This window comes from Rhinatrema bivittatum, chromosome 4 (assembly GCF_901001135.1).
Source record: "Rhinatrema bivittatum chromosome 4, aRhiBiv1.1, whole genome shotgun sequence".
Lineage (NCBI taxonomy): Eukaryota > Metazoa > Chordata > Amphibia > Gymnophiona > Rhinatrematidae > Rhinatrema > Rhinatrema bivittatum.
In genome coordinates, this window is record NC_042618.1 from 103,785,546 (window position 1) to 103,805,085 (window position 19,540).

The window sequence follows — 19,540 nt, forward strand, 5'->3', positions numbered from 1 at the left end:
CTCCCCCAGTTGAGAATTCCTGAGGTGATTTTCGATATCCCTCAGAGGTGTGCCTTAGTCCGGTAGCCGGTTCCCGGCGTGGACTTAGGCCCCAGAGTGGCTGAAAGGCAGCGGGTGCACAACAGAGTGCGGCGGTGAAGGTAAAGCCCTCTCCCGCTGCAGCTGGAGACTGTCCCGGCACGCGATCGGTAAGCGCCGAGACCAGGTAAGCAGAAAACATTAAGGTCTCTGGGGCTCAGATTGCGGTATAGATTCCAGTTTTCTTCTGGCGAGGTAAAAAAGGGAGCACCGATTGGGTTGAGCAGCCTTGGTTGGGCTAGGCCCCAATCCGGTGCAGGGGTCCAGATACATGGAAACCTAGAGGGCACCATCTTACGCGCGGGGGGGTGTCGGTGCCAGACTACCGATGCACCCAACTTGGGTACCTACAATATAGACGCGCACACAGTGCTCACGCACATAATTGCGTACATATTGAAACGCATTATCTGTGCGTCTATATACAGAGGCAATGGCACTGGCATCCAAGAAGTGCAGAAGGCATTCTCTTTGCACAGCCTGCCACATCAGAGCCGCGCAGCCTGAACTAAAGTCCTGTCTGTGCTATCATTGTGAAGAAGCCCAAGGGGTACCAAAGCCTGGTCCCTCACAGTCTGAGGATGGGTCCGGAACCACCTCATACGATAGTACCCCGGACCTATGTAACTCCAAAATGGCATCTCCACAAGAGGGCATTTCAGGGGCTCCTGCTCAGACTCCCCCCTCGGGCTAGCATGGACCCAGGGGCCTTCTCCTGGTTAGGATTTTTCAAGGGACTGCAAGCCTTCATTCAGATGCAATCAGCCCCAGCTGCCTGCGACCCAGGTACAACCCCAGTCAGGAGCACCTGATCCTCCTGGCCCTGCTCGGGTGCCACGGGACATGCCTCGCCTCACCAAGAATTTTACTGACAAGGGGACACCTCAGACGATGATGGTGTCTCATTGGAGGAAGGGGAAATCCTCCAGGCCTGGAACCACACAGAACAATGCTTTGCTTCTTCTACAGGGATGAATTACTGGCCCTTGTTTCACAGACTCTGGGGATCCCAGGCACGGACCCTATGGCGGAACCAAAGAAGAACCCCATCTTGGTGTCCCTTCGTAAGGCCTCATGCTATTTCCCAATGATGGAAGCCATCCAGAAACTGATTGACCTAGAGTGGGATGCCCCTGAGGCAAGCTTTAAAGGAGGCCGGGCCTTGGAAGCCTTGTACCCTCTGGAACCAGCGACCAAGGAACACCTGCATTTCCTGAAAGTGGATGCCATGGTCTGTGCCATCTCGAAGCGAGCAACCATTCCCATGGAGGGAGGGGCGGCATTGAAGGATACTTAGGATAGATGATTAGAATCCATCCTTAAGCAAGCATTTGACGCAACAGCTATGACACTGCAGATAGCTTCCTACTGTGCGCTGGTGGCACGTTCCTGCTTGCTCCTATCGAGAGAGGCAGATAATTCCAGAATGTATGCCGGTGAAACTATCTAACTTGCAGCAGCCTTCCTGACGGACGCAAGCTCAGACCTGGTGCATACTTCAGCCAGAGGAGTAGCCTCGGTAGTGGCGGCCAGATGGCAGTTATGGTTGCGGAACTGGTCGGCAGACGCAACTTCTAAGGCAAATCTCACAAGAATGCCTTTTAAGGGATCTCTCCTATTTGGAAGCAAATTAGAGAAGTTAGCCAGCAAGTGGGGCAAATCCCAGGTGCCTTGGCTACCTGAAGACAGGGGTAAAAGATCCCAATGCCCCTCTCCCACAAGAACTAGGGGCAGAGACTTCCACCATCTTCGACCCTACAGGAACTCATCGTTCCATATACCTCACCCCTCCATAAGGTCCCAGCCCTTTCGGAGGAACAGGCCCGGGGGCAAGCTCGAACCATGCTTCCCAATGAGAATGGGCCAACCCATCCATAGGAAGAGGAAATAGGGGGTCGGCTTTCCCTCTTCTACCAACAATGGGTCGAAATCATGTCTGACAAATGGGTACTAAACATCATTCAAGAGGGTTACTCTCTGGAGTTTCGCAGCATCCCTCTGGACAAATGTATGATATCACCCTGCCACTCCCACACGAAGAGACTGGCAGTGGAATCCACTCTGGCAAGACTACTCAGTCTGAAGGCTATAACTCTGGTACCTAAGCCCCAGAAAAATACAGGGTGGTGTTCCATCTATTTTATCATTCCCAAGAAAGAAAAATCATTCCGACCCATCTTGGACCTCAAGAACATAAACAGTCATCTGCGGGTACTACACTTCCGCATGGATACTCTCCGCTCCATAATAATGGCAATACAACCGGGAGAGTTCCTAACCTCCCTGGACCTCTCCGAAGCCTACCTTCACATCCCAGTCCATCAAGATCACTAGTGTTTTCTACGCTTTGCGGTACTAGGACACCATTACCAATTCCGAATGCTACCCTTCGGCCTAGCAACCGCCCCCAGAACATTCTCTAAAATTATGGTGGTCGTGGCGGCAACACTAAGGAAGGAAGGGATCTTGGTACACCCTTACTTACATGACTGGCTGATAAGGGCAAAGTCTTCAGAAGAGAGCCGGCAGGTGACCAGCAGAGTCAAGAACCTACTGCAGGAACTTGGTTGGGTCGTGAACACAAACCAAGAGCAGTCTGGTCAAGAGCAGTCTGCAGCCCTCTCAGTCCCTGGAGTACCTAGGGGCCTGTTTCGACACCAAGCAGAACAGTCTTCCCACCCTCCCTCAAGGAGAAGGAAGCTGATGGAACAATTACAACGATAGTTCCATACCTGGGGGCGTGCATTGGTCATCTATCTTCAAGTCCTTGGGCTCATGGCATCAACCCTGGAGGTTGTTCCGTGGGCAAGGGCTCACATGCGACCACTCCAGTGCTCCCTACTGTCATGTTGGAACCCACTGTCCCAGGACTACTCAATTCGCCTCCAACTACCAGCAGAGGTATGTTCTCAGCTTCAGTGGTGGCTACAGGAAGACCACCTAAGCAGAGGAGTAAGCCTATCCCCACCGAAATGGATCGTGCTCACCACGGATGTGAGCCTACAAGGGTGGGGAGCCCACTGTCAGGAACTGATGGCTCAGGACAATGGAGCAAGGAAGAGGCGGGATGGAATATAAACCGCCTGGAAGCTCGAGCAGTCAGACTAGCATACCTGCAATTCAGCCACAGACTGAGGCAAAGCGGTTCGAGTAATGTCTGACAATGCTACAACTGTTGCTTGCATCAACCACCAGGGAGGAACCAGGAGCCAGCAGGTGTCTCTGGAGATAGACCCTCTCATGGCATGGGCGGAGGTAAATCTACAAGGGATCTCTGCTTTCCACATCGCAGGAAAAGACATCTCAGCAGATCACCTCAGCAGAGAGGGAATGGACGATGTTGACCACAGCCTTCCAACTGATAGCAAATCGCTGGGGCCTCCCAGCCATGGACCTACTGGTCACCTCTCTGTGCCCAAGTCCCCAGGTTCTTCAGCCGCAGACGAAAGTCACACTCCCAAGGGATCGACGTTCTCATCCAGACCTGGCCAGAGGAAGACTTACTGTACCCCCCCCCCCCCCCAATGGCCCACTACTGGGCAAGATAGAACACCACAGGGGAGTACTTCTATTAGTGGCCCCGGATTGGCCAAGACACCCATGGTACACAGACATGCAAAGACTCCTGGCGGGGAGCCCTCTGTGTCTACCTCCACACGACCTTCTCCAGCAGGGCCCAATTCTTCATGAAGATTCATCTCTATTCTTTCTTACGGTCTGGCCCTTGAGAGGACTCGCCTGAAGAAGCGCAGTTACTTGAAGGCCGTGATTGACACCCTGCTCCATGCACGCAAGTTCTCAACATCTTTGGCATACAAACGGATCTGGAGAATATTCGAAGCCTGATGCGAGGACTGCGGGATATTCCCACAGACAGCCAAGATCCCCATGATTCTGGAGTTTCTACAGGACGGTATGAAGGAGGGGTTGTCACTCAACTCCCTCAAGGTCCAAGTAGCAGCCCTCTCCTACTTCAGAGCCGAAGTGAACAGAATGAATCTATCAGCTCATCCGGACTTGGCCCGTTTCCTAAAAGGGATTAAGCAACTCTGGCCACCCCTAAAGTGGTCGGTGCCCCTATGGAACCTCAATCTGGTATTAGACTTCCTGGTGGGGGCTTCCTTCAGACCAATGCACAGTCTGTCACTACACCTCTTAACATTGAAGACGGTATTCCTGGTGGCAATATATTCAGCTCGTCGCATCTCCGAACTACAGGCACTATCATTCCGGGAACCATTCCTTAGGTTCACTCCTGGAACAATACAGCTGTGCACTATCCCCTCCTTCCTACCAAAAGTGGTTTCTGAGTTTCAATTGAACCAAGCCATCTCCGGATGAACATAAGGACTCTGAAGCCTCACGCCTTCTTCGCCATCTAAATATCGGCAGACTCCTGGTGCGATACCTGGAAAGATCAGAACCGGTGCACAAAACGGATCGCTCATTCGTTCGTTCTCCACAGCGGGAAGAATCAAGGAGAAGCGGCCTCGTGGGCGACCATAGCTCGCTGGATCAAGGAAGTAATAAAGGCAGCCTTCATAGAGGCAGGAAAGCCCTTACCCCTGCAGGTTAAGCCTCATTCTACTAGGGCCCAAGCAGTATCTTGGGCAGAAACAAAGCTGCTGTCACCCATTGAGATCTGTTGGGTGGCGACGTGGTCCTCCCTACACACTTTCTCCAGGTTCTACCGCCTGGATGTTCAAGCCAAGCCAGAGAAGACGCAGCCTTCGCAAGGGCAGTACTAAGTGGGCCACGGGCAGCCTCCCGCCCAGTCCAGGAGTAGCTTTTGTACATCCCACTGGTCTGAGTCCATCTGGCTACACACTGGAAATGGAGAAATTTCTTACCTGATAATTTCGGTTTCCTTAGTGTAGACAGATGGACTCAGCATCCTGCCCTCGGATGCCCCAGAGGAGGACCTTGGAAAGCGAAACTCGAGATTAAGCAAATACAGGTAAGCCGTTGCCTACCCCTAGTTCAAAACACCTGCTTTTTGTCCAGTGTCTGCATTAATTGGAGACAGCCAGTGCACTCAACCAGTTTCTGAAACCAGTTGAATCAGTTCAATCAAGTTTAATCAGTTTTAATCAAGTTATTTAAGCAAAGATATATCCACAATGGCTTTTCGAAGAGAATACTGAAGAGCTGAGGTCACTGCAGGGGTATATCTGGGTGACGTCCGCTTTGAAATCTGACTCTGTCTCCCATCTGCTAGCATAAGAGCACAATACCCACTGGTCCTGAGTCATCTGTCTACACTAAGGAAAACGAAATTATCAGGTAAGTAATTTCTCCATTTTTGGAGTTTCATGCGTTAAAAGAGGTGGTCTATATATTGGTGCTATTTCAAGTAGATCACTGCAGTGTACTATATTTGAGGTTGCCAGGTAGATTGGTGAGGAAATTACAAATGATGCAGAATACAGCAGCCAGGTTAGTGTTGGGGGAAAATCTGATGTAATTTGGCAGATCCACTGTTGAAATTGCATTGGCTGCCAATAAAACTAAGAGATAAATTTGTGTTTACTACTGTTTGTTTGGTTTTTTTTTGGTTTTTTTTTTAATTTTGAGAGGATAGGACCAGCACAACTTAGAACATGTCTGAGTTGGCAGCATTCACAATGGAATTTAAGATCTAATGCCCATTGTTTGGTCCAACTATCACCTTGAGCTTTTAAACATGCTAGCTGAAAATACATGTTTCTACAATCTAGGATTCTACAGTTATAGAATGACTTACCAGCAGAATTACAAGAGAACAGTGATCTGTCTAAATAAAAAAAAAATTGAAAACATGGCTGCTGATACTAGAAGATTAGGGTCATTGGTGTCTTGGATGGATGGGTGCAACTTCTAGTTATGTTACCCTTAGTAGTTGGTGACTCTGAAACTGCAGCATGTAGGTTTTTAGTGGGTGCTTTTATTGTATTTTGTTAGTTTTTGCTTTGGGTGATTAAATATAATCTGGAGGGTGATTCATAAATATTTTATAAATAAAACTGCAATGAAGTGTAAATTGCAGAACCACAAATTATTGCATGTATGTGTACATCCTTTCAGGCACTGCTTGTTGCTCACACCTCATTTGTTTATTTTATTTAAAGATTTTCTAGACCGACATTCGTTCGGAACATCACATCAGTTTACAAGGGACATGAAAGTGTATAGGCTTTACAATGAACTGCGTTGAACATAGCATATAATCCCCTTGCCTCTTTCTTTTTTTTTTTTTTTGGTACAGATGTTGGAGTCTGACCAGCTCGAAGTGTCAAACCTACATGAAGGGCAGTACATCTTCCAGCTCACTGTCACAGACACTGCTGAGCAGCAGAGCTCCACCAAGGTCACCATCACAGTCCTCTCTGCTGAGCAGACTGCGGGTTAGTAGCATACGGTGCTCTAGAAAATCTAGAGGCAGCTATGCAGAGAACGTTCGTGCTGTTGGCTACTAAAGGCCCAAATGAGGTGTTTTGTTTTTTTTTTTGCTTCATGGGGAGAGAATGGAGATGAGAGTAATGGCTCTACATCTTCTAGTGTCCCTCCTTTCTTTTAGCCACCTCCACGAGACGGCTGGAACCAACATCATATGACTCTGTTAACTGTGAGCTAAACATTGAATCCTGAGTCCCTAGGCACTGCAAGTGTGGAGGAATGTGGGTTTTTATTGTGGAGACTCAGTTACACTTGTACTTCTAAAGACAGTGTACATGCTTGAGGCCACCAAGAGTACCGGACCTCCTCTATTGCTGCCATCCACCAAAGGAGGTTCATAGTGGAGGCAAAGGGATCATTTCACTTCCATTTTGTGATCTCTTGCCTTAATGAACAAAATTCTGGCCATGTGCTCTTTCTTGTTACGACTTCATTGTCATATGTCCCTGTAAAAGAGAGGGCAGGAATAAAGTGAGGGTGACGGCTCTCTCCTCTTCAGTGCAGTGCCTTCTCATCCCCACCCCAGTTAGAATTTACCAAACCTTTCCTGGCTCCTTCCACCCAGGATGGTCTTGGAACTCCCTCTCTGAATGATGGAGGAGAGTAATTGACTTTTTAACCAGTATTGCTCGTCCTTTTGTCTCTGAGAGATAACATGAGTGCAGACAGTCACAACTGAGTACCATTAAATATCACTGTGTGGCCTTCTACTGAATTAGGTCTCTTGATGGAGCACCAGCAATCTTGTTTCCTGGAACGTTCTGTGGGCTGAAGGTGTCTAATGCTGACTATTTATTTTTTTTCCTTCTCTCTCTCTCTCTCTCATTTCAGAGCATTGCCTTGTGCCTGCTAAGGTGGGTTCATGTCGAGGGTCCTTCCCACGCTGGCACTACAATTCAAGCACTCAGAAATGTGAAGAATTTACCTTTGGGGGTTGTAAGCCAAACAAGAACAATTACTTGAGAGAGGATGAGTGTAAGCTTGCCTGCGAAAATATCCCAGGTGAGACAGCCCCTCTGTGCCTCCACTTCTCACCCTGTTGGTCTGTAGGCCTCAATTTTTAGCCTCTTATTTTGGAGACTCTTCTGAGTATCACATAGGACAGATCACACCAGTCTTTTTTTTTTTTTTTAATTTTTATATATATATATATATATGTCACAGTACTCAGATGTAGCATGGAAAGTATTTACATATTTTGAAGCAAAAGCATTCAGCTTTCAATGTAGGAGCCAAGAAAACCTTATTCAGTCTCTTTCCAAACCAAAGTAAAATAGTAACCCACTACAAAGCTAGAAATGGAAACTATTACAAAAAAATCCCCCCCCCCCCCCAATCAGTGGAACTGAATATCTACCCCTGTATCTAGCAAATACCAATGCTAGTTTCCCCATACAATCCAGTTTGCACCAGTATCCACCAAAAGTAATTGTGTTTATGCTTCAGATCATTTTCCAATTTAAAATGCGCTGTCTGAGTTTCACATGTATTGACATCCATGCTGAAGATTGTAAGTTTAGCTTCAGTGTGCAGAGACCTTATTTTGTGCTGTTTTGATTTGCCTAGGCCAGTGATGGCAAACTCCAGTCCTCGAGTGCCACAGACAGGCCAGGATATCCACAATGAATATGCAGGAAATAGATTTGCATATAATGGAGGCAGTGCATGCAAATCTCTCTCATGCATATTCATTGTGCACACCCTGAAAACCTGGCCTGTCTGTGGCACTCGAGGACTGGCCTGGGCTCTGTTTCATTTGCCATGTTTTCCCCATTTATTTGTTTTATTTATATTCCACTTTTTGGTACTTAAAAGTGGATTACATTCAGGTACTGTAGGTATTTCCCTATCCCCAGAGGGCTTAGTTTTTGTACCCAAGGCAACAGAGGGTACCGCCCAAGGTCACAGGGAGCAACTGCAGGATTTCACCCCTGGGTTTCCTGGTTCGTAGCCCAGTGCTCTAACCACTAGACTAGTCCTATGCATCTACCAGCTCCCATTCACAGATCCAGAGTATGATATTTATGGAGTCATGTGCTCACAATAACTTCTACAAAGAGTTGGTTGAGGCAGTGGAAGGAACCGGTACAGTTGTGGATTGGTTTATTTCTGACCCAGCTTCATAGTTGGCTAAAGAGGAGAGAAGAGGCTGATTATGTTCAAATTTGAATTTTTATTGCATTTTTATGAAAAAGCATGCTTATGTAATTAATTTATACATCGTCCATAATACATGACATCAGAGGCAGGGATTAGCAGTGCCATTAGTGGAGGTTCATGTAAAGAAAAGTCTCCAACAGGACTTCCAGGCCCTTGGGAGTACCTTGAAAAGACCAGAGCAGGAGCAAAGCGGGCACCCCTTAGGCCCCTGCTCCCAATCCACAGCCCCCACCAACTGAGGCTTGACCAAGGGCCAGCTCACCTTCCTACAGTGCAGGCTAATTGGAGACCTGCAATGGTTAGAAGGGCCGACATTGAACTGGTGTTTGGATCTTGTGTGTTTTTTGATTGGAAATGGAATAGTTGGTTTTAGAAAATGCAGTTAAGTAATTGGAGGTCACGAAAAACAATCAATACTACTTCTGTTGGATCTGGAATATTGCTCATAAAATATACTTTTAAGTTGCCTTGCAATTCTAGATCCTTTTTTTTTTTTGTGTCATTGTAGGAAGAAATTTTTATTTTATATCTGAGGCCTAACTAGTCCCAAGATGATATAAGGTGGGGAGCAGGCTACACAGCAGGGATTGTTCCAGTTTATTATTCTGTTAATTCTAGGTTTGCTTCCTGAGTGAGCTGCTCTAACACTGTCCCATATTCCATAGAGTACAAGATTTTCCGAGGCAGTCCTGAAACCTTCAGAAAATGTAGAAGGAAGCAAGTGATGAGGTGGATGGCAATGCTTGGCATTGCAGAATAGATTTATTCATTATGTAATGCTTACAGTAAATATCTTCCTTTCCTCTATCTCTCTTTGTCAGGCCCTTCAGAACCATCCAGCAGGCGAGTGAGTCCAGGTGAGTTCTTATAACATTCCCATATACTCAGTCATACCTGGGAACTCGCTGGATTTGACTCTGAGTCTTGGAGTTTGTAGACCTTCCTCTAGGTCTCCAGCAGAGCACCCAGGATCTCCAGGGTCCCAGAAATGGCTACCTCTAATTAGCTGCAGCCTCTTTCCATAGTCTGCGCTAAGTAATTTGCGGGCACTAGGATGGAGTCTGAGGCAGGAGGAAGCTCGCTGCCAATTCTCTGCCTCTGACTGCTGATTGGTTCTAGCTATCCCAATGAACCAATCAGCAGTGAGAGGTAGGGAAGCAGTGCTAGTCATGCAGGATCAGAGTAAATAGATGGAGAGCAAGAGAAACTGTAGATGTAGTGTGATAGAATGAGAGATCCAAGAAGGGAGGAGAGAGGAGAAAAACTGTGTGTGTTGGGGGGGGGGGGGGGGGCAGAGAGAACTTGAGAACGGCTGGGGGGAGGAAGGATGGGAAAAGAGGGGCAAACAAAAGGAGGGACAAAAACATGACAGGAGTGAAGAAACAGCCAAAGAAGCAATCAAGTTGAGGGAAGGAAGAGACAGAATAAGTGTATGTGTGGTGGGTGGGAGAGAGGAAAGAGCAAGAGTGTGGGTGGAAGAGAAAGGAGAGACCAAGAGTTGGGATAGAGAGGGGAGGGAGAAGGTGATAGGAGGAGAGAGGGCTGAATTAGAGGAAGATGAAAGCAAGGGGATGGGGGAGGATGGAGAGAAGGACCAAGGATGGCCAGAGATGGAGAAAGAGGACCCTGCAGTAGGGGAAGAAATCCAGGGTGATAATACAGAAGGAAGAGGATGAGGAATGGAGGAGGGGAGTGCAGGAGAAATAGGAAGAAGACGGGTGAAAGCAGAGCAGGTAGGATGAATAGGAAAAAAAGCAAAAGGGGAGAGAAAAAGGAAGAGAAAGTATTTGCTGCTGCTGCTAAAAGAGAGAACTGAAACAGAAAAGATAAATGAAGGAGGATATCAAAGACAGAAAACCAAGGATTCCCTGTACGTACCAGGATCAGTCCAGACTGCTGGGTTATGCCTCCCCTCCAGCAGATGGAGTCGGAGAAAAGCTGAAAAGCACCTCCCATATAACCCGGGGTTCCACCTGCCATCCCTCAGTATTTTCTCTGACTCCAGCAGATTGAGAGGCATAACCTGCGGTCCTGTTCTTGTTAGGATTTTCTTCTGGGAATCTTCAGGTTTTTCTTCTATTTAATGTTTCACTGACTAGATCAACTAGTTTCTTCCTTATTTGGGGTTTTTCATGTAAAAAACCAAAAAAAAATGTAGGTTTAGTTTATTCTTTGGTGTTCTCAGCACAGCGTGGAGGCAAGTTTTTCTGGCAGGCATAGAGGGCACTGCCCTCAGACTTTCCCGGAGCTAGTGTGTCCCAGTAGGCAGGGGGAGAGCTTACAGGTGGGCCGGTCCCCCTCTCCCCCCCACCCACCCAGTGGTACTATTCCAGAGTTTATTTCTCTGAAGGGGGCTTGGATTTTCTCTTTGGGGAAAAAAAAAAAAAAAAGAGCCACTTAAGCCCTGTTGGGGACAGGCAGTGAGCTTCGTATTGCAGCCCCGGCCTGCTGTGCTTGCTACTGCGGACTCCGGAGGGGGTGGCTGGTTCACCCGGCGCGTAATTGCTTTGAGGGCACTTACTTGCTCATTTTTGGTGTGCTTTTCTTCTTGCTGCATCAGATGGCCTCTTCATGCCGCGATCTTCAGCCTGCACGGCCTGTGGGGGTGGCGGAGGCGCGACTCTCTCGAGAGGGTCTCTGCTCCGATGTCTTCCCGGGGGCGAGGGACCCTCTCGGGGACTGAGCGCTACCCGCAGCGGGTCTTCTCTCCCCTCTTCGGCGCGGCAAAGGAGAGTGCCGGTCTCCCGGTCTTTGGCCCCGCCTCCCATTCAGAGGGAGATGGCGGCCATCTTGGACAAGCGGCAGGCAGAGGAAACTGCGTCTGAGGAGGAAGACTCCCCTCCTCCTTCACTGCCTGACTTGAGTCCGCAGAGCACGCCCGATTCGGAGGCTCATCGGCCCCCCCCCTCCCTCCCGGCCCGCGGGGGACAAGTTGAAAAGGTTGGTTCCTTTTTCCTCGAAGTTTATGCTGCTAATGCACAAAGCTTTTTTTGAGGCAGAAGCAGGTTGGGAGGCGGAAGGTCCCTCTCCACCAAAGATCCCCAAGGCAGCTTTGGATCTGGGGAAAGCTGGGACTCGTTGCCCTCGCCCGCAGGGGGGTGCCGGAAGTCCGGAGGTGCCGGATCTCGCTCCGGGCTCTCCGGGTGCGCCCGGAGTGGATGTTGCGGACGGTCAGGGATATGTGGAAGATGATGACCCCCAGGTGCTCCGATTGTTTGGTAAGGACGAGCTAAGCTTTTTAATCCTTCATGTCTTGAAGGAGTTGGAAATCACGGCTCCGCACCAGGAAGCTGACACTTCCACGGGGGATGTAGCTATGGCGGGCCCGCGGGCCCCTCCACAAACTTTTCCCTTCCATCCCAAGGTGTTCCAGATTGTGTCTAAGGAATGGGAGCTTCCAGAAGCCTCCTTGCGGGTTAGCAGGGCTATGGACAAGTTGTATCCCCCTGCCTGCTGAGTCCTTGGAACTTCTCAAGAACCCCTCTGTGGATTCAGCAGTCACGGCCGTGGTTAAGCATACGACCATCTCCGTCAGGGGGGGATAGCGTTGAAGGATCGCCAAGACCGGAAGTTGGAGGTCTTATTGAAGGGCATCTTTGAGGTTGAGGCATTAGGGGTCCGGGCGGCAGCTTGTAGCAGTCTCTTGCAGAGGGCCAATCTTCGTTGGGTCCAGCAACTGCTTACAGCACAGGAGCTTCCACTGGGCGAAGCGGAACAGGCCAACTGCGTGGATGCTGTGGTCGCCTATACAGCGGATGCTTTATATGATTTGCTGCGGACCTCGGCTTGCATTATGTCTTCTGCAGTTTCCGCCAGACGGCTGCTTTGGCTCCGTCGCTGGTCGGCAGATGCTTCCTCTAAGGCACGGTTAGGTTCTTTTTCCTTCAGGGGTAAGTTGTTTGGAGACGAGCTGGATCAGGTCATCAAGGATCTGGGAGACAAAGTTTATAAGTTGCCTGAGGATAAGCCCCGTCAGTCTCGATCCTTCGGGAATTCCAGAGCTCGTTTTCGGGGTCAGCGCCGGTTCCGTATGGGGAGGGATGGTTCCCTTTCCCCAAAAACAGCAAGTGGCAAGGTCCCAGTCTTGGACTCCTTCCTTTCGGGGCAGACTGCCTCAGCATTTGGGATCCTCGCAAGGTTTTGCCCCCAATAAGACTGCTGCTCAATGAAGGTGCGCAGGCCCATTCCTCCTTCCTGCTCATTGGGGGGGCAGTTGGCCCGGTATTGGGAGGAATGGGTCAAGATAACTTCGGATCAATGGGTCCTCGACATGGTTCGTCACGGTTACGAGTTGGATTTTGCTCGTCCCCCTCCGGGATCTTTTTATGACATCGCCATGCGGTCCTCCGGAGAAGCAACGGGTTATCGCCCAAACCTTGGACCGATTGCGGACACTGGGGGTGGTATTGCCGGTCCCTCCGGCCGAGCACAGGACTGACCGATATTCCATATATTTCGTGGTTCCAAAGAAGGAAGGCGCGTTCAGGCCAATCTTGGATTTAAAGCGGGTAAACAAGGCTTTACGCATTCCCCGTTTTCGCATGGAGACGCTACGGTCTGTTATTGCAGCCGTCCACAAGGGAGAATTTTTGGCTTCTTTGGATCTGACAGAGGCGTATCTTCACATTGGAATCCGAGAGGGTCATCAGAGATACCGGAGGTTCATGGTGTTGGGGAACCATTTCCAGTTTTGTGCCCTTCCGTTCGGGTTGGCGACGGCTCCAAGGGTGTTCACCAAGGTTCTCGTGGTCGTCGCAGCTTTCCTACGCCATCAAGGAATACTGGTCCATCCCTATCTCGACTATTGGCTCATCCGGGCAAAGTCGGAGGCATCGTGCAAGCGGGCGGTTCGGTTAGTTGTGCAACAACTTCAGTCATTAGGTTGGGTAGTCAACTTCACGAAGAGCCGGCTAGAACCGACCCAACAGTTGGAGTTCTTGGGTGCCCGGTTCGATACGGCGGTGGGCAAGGTGTTCCTGCCACATCAACGCATGGTCAATCTCATGGCACAGGTGCAGAACCTGATGGATCTCCCGTTACCTACGGCCTGGGATTATTTACAGGTCATTGGGCATATGGTGTCTACTCTGGAGATGGTGCCATGGGCTTTTGCGCATATGCGGCCTTTACAAAGAGTGCTTCTTTCTCGTTGGGATCCCAGGTCCGAGACTTACGACCTGGTGTTACCATTGCTGGAGCCGGCCCGTTCCAGCCTCACTTGGTGGTTAACTCCAGATCATCTCCTGCAGGGGGTGGACTTAGAACCTCCGTCTTGGATAGTAGTGACGACGGATGCCAGTCTGTCCGGCTGGGGGGCGGTTTGTTAGTCCCGAGCGGTGCAGGGGACATGGTCTCCTCACCAGGCCACTTGGTCCATCAATCGTCTGGAGACCAGAGCGGTACATCTGGCTTTGCGTCCCCTCCTCCTGATGTTACGCGGTCGAGCGGTGTGAGTTCTCTCTGACAACACGACCACGGTGGCATATATAAATCGACAAGGAGGCACAAGAAGTTGTCCGGTGGCGGCTGAGGCGTCGTTGTTGATAGCCTGGGCAGAACGTCATTTTGTCCCGAATAGCGGCCATCCATATTGCAGGCGTGGACAACATTCAGGCGGATCATCTCAGTCGGCAACGCCTAGACCCAGGAGAGTGGGAGCTGTCGGCCGAGGCGATGTATCTCATAACCCAGCGTTGGGGGGGGTTCCGCACTTGGACTTGATGGTGACTCGACTAAAGGCAAAGGCGGCGCGTTTCTTCAGCCGGAGGCGGGAGCACGGATCTGAAGGAGTGGATGTGCTTGTGCTTCCGTGGCCTCCTCACATCCTCCTCTACGTGTTTCCTCTCTGGTCCCTAGTGGGAAAGGTGTTGAGGCGCATAGAATCCCATCGGGGACTCGTGATTCTCGTGGCTCCGGAGTGGCCGAGGCGTCCGTGGTTCGTGGATCTTGTCAATCTGGCGGTGGACGGACCATTGTGCCTAGGTCATCTTCCGAATCTCCTTCGACAGGGTCCAGTATTTTTCGATCTGGCGGCTTGGCTTATGAGCGGAGGCAGTTGAGGAAGAAAGGTTACCCAGAAGCGGTCATTTCCACTCTCCTTCAGGCGCGCAGATCTTCAACTACGCTTACTTATGCTAGAGTATGGAAGGTCTTTGACTCCGGGTGTGGTGACTTAAAGATTTCGCCACGACGGTCTTCTGTGGGGCATATCCTTACGTTTTTGCAGGATGGTTTGAAGAAGGGTTTGGCCTACAGTTCGCTTAGAGTTCAGGTAGCGGCTCTGGGGTGCTTGAGAGGTAAGGTTGACAGTTTCTCTTGCGTGTTACCCGGATGTTGCTCGTTTTTTGCGTGGAGTTAAGAACTTGCGTCCTCCTGTGAGTTCCCTGTCCTTCTTGGAACTTGAATTTGGTGCTCCGTGGTCTAGGCGCGGCCCCTTTTGAGCCTATTAAGAGGGCCTCGTTGAAGGATTTAACTCTCAAGACGGTATTCTTAGTGGCCATTGCGTCAGCACGTCGTGTTTCGGAGCTGCAGGCTCTTTCATGCAGGGAACCATTCTTGTGTATTTCTGAGTCGGGAGTCTCCTTACGCACAGTTCCTTCCTTCTTGCCAAAGGTGGTTTCAGCCTTTCATGTTAATCAAATGGTGGAATTGCCTTCTTTTTCGGAGGAGGAGCTCCAGTCTTCTCAAGGTCGGGACTTGAGGCGTTTGGATGTCCGTCGTGTGCTCCTGAGGTATTTGGAAGTGACTAATGAGTTTCGGAGATCGGATCACCTGTTTGTGTTGTGGAATGGCCCCAAAAAGGGCCTTCAGGCATCAAAGACAACTATCTCTCTGTGATTGAAGTCCGCAATCGCATCCACATACATTGGTTGCGGTAAGGCTGTTCCGGATGGGCTGAAGGCTCACTCTCTACGTTCTCAGGCGACTTCGTGGGCTGAAAGCCAGTTTTTCTTGCCAGGAGATTTGCAGAGCGGCCACTTGGAAATCCTTGCATACTTTTGCAAGATATTATCGCTTGGATGTTCATGGTCCGTCGTCTGAGTCCTTTGGGAGCAGCGTAATTCGAGCAGGACTCTTGGGGTCCCACCCCCATCTAAGGCGGCTCGGGTACATCCCAGCAGTCTGGACTGATCCTGGTACGTACAGGGAAAGGAAAATTAGTTTCTTACCTGATAATTTTCATTCCTGTAGTACCAAGGATCAGTCCAGACGCCCGCCCAAGTCATTTTTATGAGAGTCCGCTCGTGTTTTCTTCCAGGTCGGTTCGCTCTATGGCAGTGGTCTACCTTTTACAGGTTATACTTACAAGCGTTACGGCAGTTTAAACGGTAAGTTGTTTTGATTTGGTTTCTAGTTTACTATATAGGATGACAGGGTTATTTTCTGTCTTTCAGAGATGTTACTACTTGATCTGGTCAGTAGTGGTTTCAAAAAAAAAAAAAGAAAGGGGGTTGTCGGCAGAAGTGATTATTTAGTTCCTTCTGCTTTGATATCGCATATACTGAGGGATCGCAGGTGGCACACCGGTATATCTAGGGGGTGCTTTTCAGCTTTTCTCTGACTCATCTGCTGGAGGGGAGGCATAACCTAGCAGTCTGGACTGATCCTTTGTACTACAGGAACGAAAATTATCAGGTAAGAAACTAATTTTCCTATAGAGAGAAGGATAGAATGTGAGAAAAAAGACAGAGACAGAAAAGGTTAGAAACTATTTATTGTCTGATAGAGGTCATAAATTAAGAAGAAAGTAGTTGGAGGAGGGTAGAGGAAGAGTCTGTACAGCCTGCCTAACCCCCACCCCCAGATCTCAGAAGTTGCCAGGTACGCTCCTAGGTATTTGATAAATTGCCTGTATTTCTTGCCTCTGTGTGTTATCTCTAATTGCATGATTTACTCTGATTTTATCTATCATTTTTTCTCAAGTAGTATAGAACAGGTTTAGGAGAGAGAGCAATATGTTGGTCTCTGCCAACAAATACACAACAGGCTGGTATAACAGAGTGGAGCCGTCACTTGTACTGTGGAAGACTCTGAACCTTTTAGGCCGGGGTGGAAAAATATTTTGAAAATCTAGTTGCCATTCAATGTTTAGAAGCTAAGCCAGGGAAAATGTACTTTTCCTTGGCACAAAAAAAATCAAACTATTTTGTGAAGGGTTTGTGCTAGTCTTGCTCCCCTTTTTTCTTTTTTGTTCTCCCTCTCCCTCTCCATTTTAGCTACTCCTCTCTCTGGCCTTCAGCTTAGGTTCAATGTCGTGGGGAGGGCCTTGCTTCCTCATTCTGACAGGAGGATGGCGTAGCTTCCTCATTTTGTTGGCCTGCTGCACTGGAGGTTTGTCCTGTGGTCTCGAAGGGCCTACCAGCACCTTCCATCCAAACCTCTCACTCAGGTAGACGCCGACTGGCAGAGGAGGCAGACCCAACATAAAGTACTGCTGTCCACAGGGGGTTGATGGGTGATCAGGTTTGAAAGGGCATCACAGGAGAAGAGTGGAGGCTGAAAGGATTGTCCAGCCTCCCCTTGTTCACTATCTCCTTTTCTTTATCCCTTTTCACTCTGGATTCTCTTCAGATTCATTACCCTTTCTTCTCTCTTCTATTTTTTTTTTTACCTCCCCACTCGTGCCCTCTGCACTAGCAAAAGAAGCAGTAGACTGGCAGCTCAGTAACTGTGCACTACTACCCTCTCCTCCCTTGCATGCACATCTGCTCTAAACAGGAAGCTTACAGAGGAGGCTGAGTTAGCCCCTGTACTGTGACCTGACCCTAGCCTCCTGCCTCTATCTTTGCTTTTCTTTCCTCCCATCAGAGCAAGCACAGATGTAATGCAGAGGTGGAGGAGAGTAGGATCTCTTGCCCCACTTTGTAGGCAACAGAGGCCACAGATCTCTTTGGACTGGAGGCTTCCCTGAGACATCCTCCAACTCCCCCCCCCCCCCCCCCAATTCAGTCTCTTTTGGGCCCACCCAAAAAAAACCCCCAACTCCATCCAACAATTTAAACTTTTAAAAACTGACACCCCCCACCCTCCGGCTGTTCACCACCTCCCCCAGAACCCCTGGCTTGTGCCCTAGACAAACCTTATAGCCTTGCGCCCACACACATACCCCCAACCCGGCCCTCTCCACACGCACAGTTAAGAATTATGTATTTATAATAGATTTTACATGAAAAAGAGCAAGAAAAGTACAGTGATTTTTATGCATTGCTGTGGTGCCAACGAGAAATCTCTTCAAAAGTGACACTTGGAACCCATATGGTATTAGACCTAATATAATGCGTGTTGATGTGCACGTGACCCTCTGAAATCCATAAGTAAACTGAATTATTATTACAATATAATAAACCTCCCATATCAAAACAGCATCAGCTGCTAGAACTCAAGCAGTATTAACCCCCACCTACGAAAAGGCAACACTGGAAATATTATACCAGACCCTAAAACACCAGTACACCTCCTATTAGTAGAATATCTCACTTCAGCCACCCATGCAGAACACAAACCAGATCCTCGTCGAATGCAGAATAGAGCAACTATAAAGTATAAATAGACACATACAGGCAAAAATTGAACTAGAAACCACAACAAGCTAGACTCTATGCAGAGCAACAATGGAAAAACAGAATCATCACCATTCCTCAAACGTCAAACAATAAAATCAAGAAATAAAATAAATAATTATAAAAGCAAAAATATACTAAGAATATTTGAAAAACAGCTGATGAATAGATGATCCAATAATTAAAAACTCATATCCAATTTTTTAAAAAATTTCTCAAACACTAAAAACCATATTTCAAAACAGCAGACACATCAAACAAAACCCCAAAAACTTAAGAGGATCCAAAAATTCATGTGCTTTATACCTGGGAACTCTTTGATTTCATCACCTTGAGATTGCTGTCGATTAATGGGAGTGGGGTGCGTGTGCACACATACATGCTCATACACACATTCCCTCACACTTATACATGATCTCATGCAGACACAGAACTCTCCCGTGCTCTCTCACACGCTCCCTCATTCACATACATGCTTTCATACATACACATTCCTGTGCTTCCTCGCTTGTGCACACAATGCTCACCCACACACACGTGTGCTCCCTCATGTTCACACATGCTGTCACACACACATTCTCACCCATGTATATATGTTCGCATGCACCTGATCACACACACACACACACACACACACACACACACACACACACACACACACACACTCTCCCTGGCTGACCCCTCCAGCTTTTCTTTAATTGTGGATGGTCAGCAGCCCCATGGGAGTTAGGATCTGCCATGCAACCCATGGCCTTATCCTCTTATTACCGTGAGACCCAACAGCATTGTCTTCTCCATGTCCTCTTCTTTATCTCAGCCATCTGGTGGGTTGGGGTCTGTCGGGTGGCCCATGGCCTCATTGTCTTTGTGGCTAGTGGCCTCCTCTTTAAGGTCCACTGGGTGACCTCACAGCTTGTGAGCTCACCTTTTTCTGGGCAGGGTCAATGGCTGACCTACAGCCCCCATTTGACTGTGCCCTCTAGATCGCTGCCCTGTGCAAGTGCACGGCTTGCACAGTTGGTTATGCTGGCCCTGGGGATATCTGATAACTCAGACATGTCTGTCATTTTCTGATGAGGCCAGGTTGCATGAAAGACTGGAATGCTGCAACTAGTGTGCCACCAGTTGGCCCTCACTATCCTAGGATATAATGGTATTGCTGGATATTAAAACAAGTTGAGATTGTAATTGAAGGCAATGATTTTATATTTGTTCAGATTACCTTATTAGGGTCAGGAAAAGAAAGTATTTTACCTTGGAACATTAAACAGCTGAATGTCTGTAGGGTAGGGAGGTATGGGTTGTCT

General features: G+C 48.7%; 1 protein-coding gene across 2 annotated transcripts in view; it reads left to right on the forward strand.

Annotated features, from left to right (window-relative positions):
• The window catches only part of SPINT1 (serine peptidase inhibitor, Kunitz type 1), a 76,853-nt gene that overhangs the window by 45,470 nt on the left and 11,843 nt on the right, over window positions 1–19,540 (forward strand). For both annotated transcript variants that reach the window (XM_029598588.1, XM_029598587.1), the window contains exons 3-5: window positions 6,323–6,461; window positions 7,345–7,515; window positions 9,495–9,530. In XM_029598588.1, coding sequence (XP_029454448.1) covers window positions 6,323–6,461; window positions 7,345–7,515; window positions 9,495–9,530 — 346 coding nt within the window. The remainder of the gene's footprint in view (window positions 1–6,322; window positions 6,462–7,344; window positions 7,516–9,494; window positions 9,531–19,540) is intronic.